Genomic DNA, 12,226 nt, shown 5'->3' with positions numbered 1-12,226 from the left:
AGTCTACTAGAAATTCATTTAAACATTAAATAAAACCAATAGGCTGGTTTTGCTTCCAATAAGGATTAATTATATCTTAGTTGGGATCAAGTACAAGTTACTGTTTTATTTTTACAGAGAAAAAGGAAATCATTTTTAAAATTTTGGATTATTTGGATAAAATGGAGTCTATGGGAGACAGCCATTCCGTAATTCGGGGCTTTCTAGATATCGGGTTTCTGGATACCTGTATGTTATAGAATGGCCAACTCTAAGCAACATTTCAAATTGCCTTCATTCTTTCTTTTTTAGAGTTTTCTGAATTATTTGCCTTTTTCTTCTCAGACTTTCCAGCTTTCGAATTGGGGTAAATTCTGCATGTCGGCATCTGCGAATTCAAAACCCATTGACTTTAATGCATTTGGACAAAAAGTCGTTCAACACAAAAGTCAGCAGAAGAGAAAACGCCCATTGACTAACGCGTGAAAAGAAAGTTGCGTGCAGAAAACATTGTCGCCTATTGACTTCAATGTGTTTTGCAAAACTGGCAAAAACTTCATGAAACACATTGAAGTCAATAGGCGACATATTTTACACGCGCAACTTTTTTATTCTCTACTCCAAATTCATCAAGTCAATGGGTGTTTTTTCTTGTGCTGACTTTTGTCTTGGCGACTTTATTGAAGTCAATAAGTGTTCTTTTCTTGCAGCGACTTTTTTTGACGTGGCGAATTTTCGCAAATGGCAAAATGCGGAATTCTGCTGCGAATCCATGAAAGAATGAAAACCAATTGCAAATTGGTCATACTAAAAGTTCATTTAAATATGAACAACCCATTTAAAAGCTCCATATAAAATAGTAAGTTCTGAATTAGTTTATTTTAGTTTTTAGTATTAGTTTTTAGTATTTTTATCACAAACAAAAATATAGTTCACTTGTAATTAATGTTCACTCACTTGTATTACCCAATTTCAGGCTGTGTAGAGGTATATAAACCAGAATAGGGATAATAAAAACAAGAGAAAGCAGTAAAACCCCACACTACCTTACTAAAATTAATTGAGATGTAATTATATAAGTGCTTAGTGCTATTATAAACATATGCCTAGTTCTCAATCAATTTAGCACCAACATACAATTAATGGTATTTCAATCGATTGTGCTAATACAAATAATTATGATTAAAGTGCTTAAGTGCTATAAATTAGGTGCTGTGACCTCCAACAAAATGTATCTACAATTGATGAATAATCTAAAAGTTAGATTTTTAGATTACAATTCCATTAAATTTCTCTGGATCCGAGATTCAATTAAAGTTTAAAAAGGTAAGATTTCAATAATGAGCTTTTTTTTTTTAAAAAAAAAAAAAAAAAAAAAGGGTTTGAAGGCTCGCCGACGTACGTTTCGCTTACGCTTTATCAAGGCAAATGGGCTTTTCATCCGTTGCATGGCTTTTTAAAGCTTCAGCGTCTGACATCATAGAGATCTCATTGAGATCTCGCGAGATTCTCACACTGTGGAGCCTCATTGCTGCACACCTGTCAGCATGATACTCACAGCTTTCCTAACATGTCAATCACTCCAGTTTGTCTCAGGAATACAACCAGGCTCAATGATTAGGTAATCTCCTCCCATAAGGGGAGGATGTCAGGGTTTTTACCACGGATCTATGGGGAATTATTTAATTCATATAAGAACCATGAACTTTTAGATTATTCATCAATTGTGTGTCGATACATTTTGTTGAAGGTCACAGCACCTAATTTATAGCACGTAAGCACTTTAATCATAATTATTTGTATTAACACAATCGATTGAAATACCATTAATTGTATGTTGGTGCTAAATTGATTGAGAACTAAGCATATGTTTATAATAGCACTAAGCACTTCTATAATTAGATCTCAATTAATTTTAGTAAGGTAGTGTGGGGTTTTACTGCTTTCTCTTGTTTTTAGTTGTATTTTTAGTAAAGTTATACATACAGCCTTTCAGTTACAGGTCATTACACAATTTGCAGGGGCAGTTTTTACTCTCAGATGAACAAAGTTACATTTTGTACTCCAGGGATCGCTGCATTATTCAGAACAGGAATAGACGTGCACTTGGACTTTGCCCGTGAAATCCATGTGCTTCAGCACTCCAGCTGGTGGAAAAATGAGAAACGGACTGGAAAAAAGAATAGATGAAGCCTATTACGTAAAGATGGACATTACTCATCCTTTCAATCTGAGCTTTAGTATTAGTGCTGAGTGAGCTTACGGACATGCCTCTCCAAACACCAGCTAAGCAGGAGCACTAGAAGGAGTGGAATGCACATACAGGATACACTCGGAGGCCCTTTTATTAAAGGTCGATTTTAAGTGGTATTATGAGGTTTTTTAAAACAACAAAAACGAATTTCCACTAACGTCAATCATTTATTAAAAGATCCAAACAAAAAAAGCACAAGGATGAAATGTTGCAGAAAAGTCACGAAAACTGTGACTTTTTCGTATAGTTGCACGGTAACTAGGATTTTTTTGTATTGTCGCAGGTCATGTAGGAGTCAATGGCAGAGGTTGCTTGTACCATTTGAAGACGTTAATTGCCTTCATGATGTTCAAGGTTTATCGGAGGATTTTGCCTGAAAACTCGAGTTTCGGGTTTGGCAACTCAAACTCGCAGTCGAGTTTTTTCTTAAATAAGATACCATTTGAGTTGTGAGTTAATTCAAGGTTTAAAAAAAAAACAACCTAATTTTCAACATTTGATAAATAACCCCCTTAATGTTCTAACTTTCCTTTGTTCTGTATGAGCATTAGACTAAAGTGGATAAATTTGCCGCACCTACCATACATGGCATTCTTAATGGTGATGTTTATAACAAAATGATGTTTCATCGAAACAACCCCTCCTCAATAGTACAGGTATGGGATCCGTTATCTGGAAACCCATTATCCAGAAAACTCCAAATCAAGGGAAGGCCATCTCACATATACTCACTCCACTACAATCAAATGTTAACAATTTCCCTTTTTCTTCTGTAATAATAAAACAGTACATTGTACTTGATCCCAACTAAGATATAATTAATCCTTATTGGAGGCAAAACCAGCCTTTTGGGTTTATTTGATGTTTACTGTACAGGATTTTCTAGTAGATGTAAAGTATTATGATCCAAATTACAGAAAGATCAGAAAACACCAGATCCCGAGCATTCTGGATAACAGGTCCCATACCTGTAAATGAGTTATAGTGTCAAACTTAGAATCTACTTTTGTTTATTCTGACTGAACACGCAGATGATTCTGTGCAGTTAATATATCAAGGGCATTCTTAATACTGGGACCGGTTATCCAGAATACTGTAATTTGGATCTTCATACCTTTAGTCTACTATAAAATCCTGTAGACATTAAATAAACCCAATAGGCTGGTTTTGCTTCCAATAAGGATTAAAGGAGAAGGAAAGGTTAAAACTAAGTAAGCCTTATCAGAAAGGTCCATCTAAATATACCAGTAAACCCCCAAAGTAGTGCTGCTCTGAGTCCCCTGTCAAAAGAAATACTGCATTTCTTTCCTTCTATTGTGTACTCATGGGCTTCTGTATCAGACTTCCTGCCTTCAGCTTAAACCTCATTGCCCTGGGCAAGAGCATGCTCAGTTTGCTCCTTTCCCCCCACCCCTCCCTTCTCTACTGTAATCTGAGCCCAGAGCAGGGAGAGACTCAGGCAGGAAGTGATGTCATACCATGTTAATACTGCAGCTCCTATCCTAAACAAACAGAGTTTCTAGAGCTTTTTACTCAGGTATGGTAAAACATTCTGCAGAATAAATATAGCATTCTAGCTTGCACTATTGCAGCTAATCTATTGGCAATAAAATGCCTCCGTAGCTTTCCTTCTCCTTTAATTACACCTTAGTTGGGATCAAGTTCAAGGTACTGTTTTATTACTACAGAGAAAAAGGAAATAATTAAAAAATTTGGATTATTTGGACAAAATGGAGTCTACGGGAGATGGCCATTCTGTAATTCGGAGCTTTCCGGATAACAGGTTTCCACATAACGGATCCCATACCTGTACAACTATTTCCAGGGTAAGATTGAAACCAGGGGGCAGATTCCCTAAAGGGCGAAGTGATTAACGCTAGCGAAAATTCACCAGCGTGGCTTAATTTCGTAACTACGCCAATTCCCTAACTGGTGCAGTCGTCTCTTTGCTAGTGAAGGAGACAAACGCTACCATTGCTTCGCACTCAAACTTGAGCTCTGGCGAACGGACGTAACTCCGCAAATGCACTAAGATGCAGAAGTGGGCGAATCGGTCACAAGCGAATTTGTCCCCAAGGGCTGACCAAGGAATATTGGGACAGTTGGAAAGTAGGAGTTCCTATTATTTGACTTCCATTACTCATTCAGGAGAGTTATGCAGCTAGTCTTCCTCAAGTCAACAAGAAGCCAAGAAACACATACTGACAAACTGTTTTATTCAATTGTACAGTAAATTTGTGTTAGTGCACAGTGTACAAAACAATCAGTTAGACAGAAAAAGTTTTAGGGATAATAAATGGAAGTAACAAGGATATGCTGTAGGCAAATACCACACATGATACAGAACCATCAAAGAGTCAGACTTACATATGAATGTCAATAAATGTTTATTATGTCCTCGACACAAATAAATACTGACACTTGAAGCCAAGATTTGCCTCATCAAATGCCACTCCACAGACACCGTTCAATGCCACTATTACAAGGGACACTAAACCACAGGCGGGCCACTTTTGTTGCTCCAGCTTTTGCAGAATTAAAGCTTCCAGCATCAAAATGTGTTGAGACTGCTTTTCCCTATTGTTAATTGGGTCAGTGCCAGCATCTGTAATGGTTTATACGAGCAAAGCTGCATTTTAGAAACTGGTATAAATCTTGTGTTTTGGTTACAAAGCATCGGATTCGGTTAAGCCGTGGCACTTTGATTTAGAAACTGGAAAAGCATTCGTTACTGTCAGAGTCAGTGGTATTTACGATTAGCAATAGGCACATTGGATATTTGCGGAAGGCACTTTTAGAAAGAAGGTCACTTGTAGAGCAAAAACATGTGGCAATATAGCCTAAATGACAAAGCAATATTATAGTTAACTGGGTTTTATTTATATTGGGGCTCAACCTAGACAGAATGAACCCAATAACCTTGCGTACATAGCAAGAAAGAAAAGGACCACAGCAGTGCAACAAGGAGCCAACAGCTTCACTGGCTCCAGAACACTTGTATTTGTCAATCTAGAAATAGGCAAGAGCTTGTGTATCCTGGAGACTTTACACTTATCCGTGTCGTTCAACCAAAGATCTGTAGCTGCTACTTGTTTTAAGCTGAAATACAGTTTTCGACAGGGGGTTGCAATTTTGGCTGTAAATATATATATATCGTTCCACCATACGAACAAAAAAACCTCCAGCTACTTAGAAATGAACTGGCATAGAAATGAACTGGTAAAATACAACTAGTTGCTGCACGAAAGGATTTAAATGAACACTAAAGGTGGCCATACACTGGCTGATAAAAGCTGCAGACAGACCGAGTCGGCAGCTTATTGGCCCGTGTTGGGGGCCCCCGACGGGCTTCCCCGATCGAGATCTGGCCGAAAGTCTTCCAGATCTCGATCAGATGGGATTAAAAATCCCGTCGGATCGCGGCCGCATCTGTTCGTTGCTGCGGTCCCACGATCCGACCGCCCGTTTGCGAACGCTAGGATCCGATCGTTGGGCCCTAGGGCCCACGATCGGATCAGCCCGATATTGCCCACCTCAAGGTGGGCATATCGGAGGGAGATCCGCTCGTTTAGCGACATCGCCAAATGAGCAGATCTATCCATGTATGGCCACCTTAACTTTGGCAGCGTCAAATGGTATTAATGGCTGGTGCAAATGGAAAGCCCACAGTAAGCTATTTACAAAGGCAAAAGGAGTCATCTAGCATCTGCTTATGTGATATCCCTGCAAACAGAGGCAGGCTGGCACTTTTCCTGTAATACATGTAACAACTGGATTAACCAGTCTCGCTATGCATATATATGTTTTTCTTGAACTCACAGTTCTTGTGCAACATATAATTAGCCTGGTGCCAAACTCAAACAGTTGCTATGCAGTACAAGTTGTCCCTCAGCATGAATAAGCTGGGACAAAAAGATCAGTATGCCTAGACAGCTGTGCATCGAACATTCCTGCTTAAACCAAAGGCAAAATCCAAATGTAATAGACTATGGAGCTCTACAGAGCAGCACTTAAAGCTGCAGTGCATATTAACAGAAAATACAAAGCCAGGTGCAGAAGAAGCTTAATGATCGGTTATCAAATACAGATACCATATTACAGAATCCAATATTTGGCTGGACAAATAATGGGGCAAACACACACATTTGTAAATATTCCATCTTCGCAAACAATGTTATGGGCTCATTTTAGGCGCAAACCAGCTTCATACAATATTAGTTGTTGCAACTTTCCCTCTATGAGAATGTGATGGGTTTATGCACCTATGCATTCAGACTTGAACAATGGCTCCAAAGATGCAATGTGCTGCAATTTTATTTTATGCAACCTTTGTAGTGTTATTGTAGTGGGACAGTGAAATTTAATGAGGATCTGAAGCACGCATGAGCCCTGTATGTGCACTTAATTATACATACACTATGAGGCTGACTAAATCAGGGCTTTCTGGAGTTTTTCAGATCAAACCCCCCTTTTCTAACATTTGCTTATGTTACAGCAAGGCTTCAAGTATCTGAACACATGACCCTGCACAGTGCCAACCCAATAGCTGCAAAATCCTCCTACTACAGGGATCCAATAAGTTCATCCAATAAACAACCATAAGTTCTCCAGATTTGTAGAGCTCCAGCTCACAACAAACTCCCAACTAGCTGCACATTAAAACAAACGAGTTCATTTAAAACATTGTTTTCTATGTTTTTAAAGAAAGCGTTAACTGGCTATGTATCTGAAAGCTACATATCTTGCCCATTCAGAAGGATTAGCAGTACAGTCCATAAAAACACCGGAAAGCAAAATGGAGTGGGGTTGTTGCTAAGATTATAGAACAGGGGCTAGGAAATAATGCAGTTACTAAATAGTTTAAAGTGGACCTGTCACCCAGACACAAAAATCTGTATATTTAAAGTCCTTTTCAAATTAAACATGAAATCCAATTTCTATTTTTTATTAAAGCATTCATAGCGGTTGTAAGCTCATATCAAAATCTCAGCTGTCAATCAAATATTGTCTGCCCCTCCTCTATGCCCTGGGCATAGAGGTGGGGCAGACAATTACTTTAACTTTCCATTCAGCACTTCCTAGATGTTACCGCTCTCTCCACATCCCCCATTCTCTTTACCATTTAATTGTGTAGACAGGGCCCCCATTCTGTAGCATCGGGTCCCCCATTCTGGTGCACAAACAAGATTCTGAGATTATGCAAGGCTTTCCTTAAAAACAGTGTCCACAAATTGGCTGCTGCCTGTTTGCTATCATTTTGAATTCCCAGACTGAAGGAAACAATATTCAATTAATTTATAAAGTGTAATTAAAGTTCATTTTGCTTGACTAATGTGATACAATAGGATTTTAAATAATTTTTTTGGGTGACGGATCCCCTTTAATAAAAACACACTGGGTTGTATTAACATTGGTATTTGCCCCCTGCAGTAACCCACAGCAAAAGATTTATTTTCATTATTCTATCCACAATAGACAGTGAAACAATCATTTTAAATTGATTGCCATGGGTTTATCACACTAGTAAATACGTCCCCAGTGTCATTAATGAGGCCCACTGAGCCCTAGCCACAACAATATTAAGGAGAAATCGAGATTTCAGAGCAGGATTATGAGCATTGGTTTATTTGCACCCTATACGAATGTAATACACAACGAAGACTGCCTGCAGAAACCTAAGGCACAATGTGTGATGGGGTGTCTCCTCTAATTGCTTGTAAGATTTAATTTCATTAGGTTAATGATCTACAAATTAGCAATTCACCCTTTAACTTCTATTGTAGATTTTTTTTAAGATGTTTCATTTGTAAAACATGCAGGAAGGTTCTGTTCTCCCCATGGGGATCATAATAAAGGCCACCAAGGTAATCATAGAGCAAAGTTTAGAAGACAAATGGTGTTATGTACTAAAAAGCATTAACTTTGCCTAGGTGCAGTAACACATAGCAACCAATCAGCAGGTAGAATGTACAGGTCACCTGTTTAAATGCAAACGTCTTATTGGTTGCTGTGGGTTAGTTCTTAGATTGTATTATCGATTAAAAATAGGGCACATATTTCCCTTTGTTTCTACAAATACCTGAGAAAGGTTTTACCTCTTGGCACTCCATTTAAATTATATATAATTTTATTACTTTTCACTGTTAGATTTTTGCTTGGCTCTCATACAGTTCACAGATTTGCATATTGTGAGGCTCCAGTTGCTTCAGAAGGCTGCTGGGAGTTTTAGTTCAGAAACCACCAAGTTGCAAAGTCCTTGACAATGTGCTAAGCACACAATCTGTTTTTCTCTGCAGAGGGCAATTAAAGAGAACAGTAAGAATTTAAGCGGGAAAATGTTAATACACTCACATTCAACTCTGTTTAAAGACACAGTGCAAAGTGCTCATTGTGCCCATTCGTTTGGTATTAAATAAGATGTGTTTTAGGTTTCATTTAAGGCACTTAACTATGAACAAGAAATATTAAACTAAAACATTTTTTCCTTGAGCTGGAATATAAACTCTCAAATACAGCAGGTTCGGAGATTAAAAAAAAAGAAAAAAAAAAGAAAGAAACTGCAGCAACTGGTTTGGCTTCAGTTAGGATCCGTATCCCGGAAGATTAGGAGACGCTCCACACTGTAAAACAAAGACAGGATTAATAAATGCACACTAAAAGGCAGCAAACTAACCATATCTGCTCATGAATATAATGACATAGTTATGTTGTTGTTTTGTTTCCTTTAATATATTCAAACACTAATTTCCTTTTACATAATCGTGTAGTAGAGCTGATTGAGATATGTAGAAAATAAATTCTCATTTTCAGACAGCCTGTCTTTTGCATTTGTAATATGTCAAATTAATTAAGGGGTTCAGTGATACGGCCATCCCCTTTGGGGGACATAATGAAACATAATGAAACATAATGTTGAGCGGGCAGAGTGGTGTATATTGTACTATACATACAAAGAATCTTCAAACTACAGCTAACTACACTGTAGTGAAGAATTTCTGCATTTAAACCTTGCACATGGAAACTTAGCCACAATATTGTGAGTTGCACTAACCACCCAATGTTATTATCACGTTTGATGGCTCGTGAAAGGGGTATAAAGAAACATGTCCAATATTTCTCTATTTGTACCATGGCCTGTGCTTGTGTCTGTCTGGAAAAACATGGCGACTGCCTGGTGCACATGTAGTAGAATCCTGAAGTCTATGGCACAGAGCTGCATTTTCAGCCTACAATCACATGTTCCAATAGCAAAGTCAGTTTCAGGCAAAATCCTTACCCCCAAATAAATATTAAATAAAAAGGCACTAAGTTTGCCCAAGAGCAGTAACACATAGCAACCAATAAGATGGTTGCTTTTAAACAGGTGACCAGTAAATGCTACTTTCTGATTGGTTGCTATTGGTTACTGCCCATGAGCAAACTTAGTGCCTTTTATTAAGGGATGCACCGAATCCACTATTTTGGTTTCGCCCGAACCCCCGAATCCTTTGCTAAAGATTCGTCCGAATACCAAACCCGAATTTGCATATGCAAATTAGGGCTGGGAAGGGGGATTTTTTTTACTTGTTTTCTGACAAAACGTCATGCGATTTCCCTCCCCACCCCTAATTTGCATATGCAAATTAGGATTCGGTTCGACAGGGCAGAATGATTCGGTCGATTCCTGCTGAAAAAGGCTGAATCCTGGCCGAATCCCGAACCGAATCCTGGATTCGGTGCATCCCTACTTTTATTACATAACCCCTATAGAGTGCTACTCTCGTAGGGGGTAATTTAGCAAAAACTGGAAAAAATTACTATAAATGTAGAATTTTGTGAAAAAACGTCACATTTTTTCAGATTTATTAAACCCCGAGGATGGAAAAAGTCTGAATCCGAAAATGCATCTCAGACCTGCCAAGGTTGTATAAAAGCCCATAAGTCCTGAAGATATCCTGATCTGCGCTGGGTTTCATGCAAAAATCTGTAGAATTTGTGTTTTTTGGGAAAAAAATATCAGATTTCCCGGCCAGAAAATCCTTAAAATTAGTACGATTTGAATTTTGGACAGTTTTTTCAAATTTTTCCCCGAACTGGAATTTTTCAGTAAATGTATTGATAAATAACAGGAAATAACCTGTGCGGATTTGGTCAGAGTATATTTCAGAAAATAATGAGATGAATTTGGATTTTGATAAATAACCCCTGTAGTGTATAAATGCTATTCGCTGCAAAGACATACTTACCAATGATGATGATGATTATAACCAGAACTACAGCTATCAATATTGCCCACATCTAAAAAAGGGAAAACAAAAAGAAAATAGTAAAATTTAAACCATAAATAACTAGTATAATTTTAAAATACAGATTTGTTCTAGCAAGCGAGAACATGAAAACATATGAAACATCAGCTAGCATGTTCCGCACCGGAGACGATGCGAGATAATAGAAGCAATGTTGTTATTTCCTCCACAGATGAGGCAGAGGCAACCCCATAAGCTGGCCACCAACATAATTATATCAACATTTCATTTAGGGCAAATTTATTAAGGAGTGATTTGTGTTTTCCATGAAAACTTGAGTTTTCAAGGTTATTTTTTTGGTCAAAAATCAGGTTAAAAAAAATTTGTGGTGCGTCTTTTTGGGGCCCCTTGAACCATTTCAAGATGTTAATAGCCTTTGTGATGTTCAAGTTCATTCCAGAGGGTATTGCCCAAAAACTCGGTCAATTTGAGCAATGCAAGTTTTTTTTTTTCAGCGAAAACTTGATTAATTTGTTGTTAACCCCGAACTCACTGAATCAAGTTTTTTCTTAAATAAGAAACCATTTGAGTTGCGAGTTAATTAGAGGTATAAAAAACTCAAATCCGACCTTTGATAAATAACTCCCATAATCATTTCAAGCTTCTTACCTTGCAGTTTTTCCACCAGTACTTTCTTTTAAGCTTTGCAGCACTGGTCTCAAACTGGGAAGCGCCAGCTTGCAGTGCATCTGCCCGGTCATCAAGTTCAGACAACTTCTGGTCTCTCTCCAGGACTTTGTCCACATTAACTCTCATAATATCAACCACCTAAGGTTCAAAAGAGGATAGACACAGAATAAATTCTAAATATATTTGCCAATCCAATATAAAAGCACCCAGTAGCCTCAAAAATACAGTGCTGTATAAAATAATGACATTTTATGTGGTCATAATGTAACTAATGGGGCAGTTTGCCTTTAAGTTAATTTTAAGGTTACAGAATGCCTATTCTTATCAGCAATGTTCCCTCTAAGGTGTGTGCTTGTACACAAATGCTCAGGGCAGCGCACACAACAAATTGTGATCGGCACAAAAATTTGTGTGTGAAAACACAACATTTTGTATTAATTCAGGCTCAAGACACACTTTTTAAAAACTGCTTACAGACGTTTAAAATATGCACACGAGAGTTTTTTATGAACATAACCGAGAAAGAACTATGCTGGCCATAGACGCAAAGATCCGATCGTAAGAATCCTCGATTCGTATGATTTTTGGGCTGTGTGTGGAGAGTCCCGACATTTTTCATCCCACGGAAATTGGTTGTTTGGACAAACGGCCAGGTTAAAAGATTTCTGTCGGCTGACGATAATATCTCTGTATGTATTGCCGATTGGATGATTTTCAGTGGGAGACTGTCACTAGCTTTATCGGACATAACTATCGTACGATTGCCGTCAGGGGCAGAACATCGGCTGATCTGTTCTTTTACTACTGTATTTGATCAGAATGGTTAATGGCAGGTCGGGGGATGGGGAAGTACGATTGTTTGAGGATTCGAACAATAGGATCTTTGCGTCTATGGCCAGCTTTAGAAGGAATGTTGCTTAGCAGCCATTCAATTGTTCTTGATTTTTTTTAAAACAGATTTTAGGTTATTTGCCTTTTCCAGATTTCAAAAGGGGGTCTGTCCCTGGGAGTCAGAAAAAAAACTATTGCTCTGTGTGGCTATCATTTTATAATGTTAAGCTGGCCATACAAGGGCTGA

At 38.1% G+C, this 12,226-nt stretch overlaps 1 protein-coding gene across 2 annotated transcripts in view; it reads right to left on the bottom strand.

Moving 5' to 3' along the window:
- Positions 1-4,432: 4,432 nt before the first annotated feature.
- Positions 4,433-12,226, bottom strand: part of vamp1.L (vesicle associated membrane protein 1 L homeolog) — a 32,248-nt gene continuing 24,454 nt past the window's right edge. The window contains exons 3-6 of one of the 2 annotated variants that reach the window (XR_005962578.1): positions 11,128-11,286; positions 10,459-10,510; positions 7,618-8,853; positions 4,433-7,097 (exon numbers count right to left, since the gene is read on the bottom strand). Coding sequence is in view for 1 of the 2 variants with exons in the window: in XM_018224581.2 (XP_018080070.1) it covers positions 8,837-8,853; positions 10,459-10,510; positions 11,128-11,286 (228 nt within the window). In the remaining variant the exon portion in view is untranslated. Of the gene's footprint in view, positions 7,098-7,617; positions 8,854-10,458; positions 10,511-11,127; positions 11,287-12,226 lie in introns of those variants that run through there. The other variant, XM_018224581.2, reaches the window with a different exon arrangement.

Source organism: Xenopus laevis, chromosome 7L (assembly GCF_017654675.1).
Source record: "Xenopus laevis strain J_2021 chromosome 7L, Xenopus_laevis_v10.1, whole genome shotgun sequence".
In the NCBI taxonomy this organism is placed as follows: domain Eukaryota; kingdom Metazoa; phylum Chordata; class Amphibia; order Anura; family Pipidae; genus Xenopus; species Xenopus laevis.
This window is presented reverse-complemented; position numbering and strand designations above follow the sequence as displayed.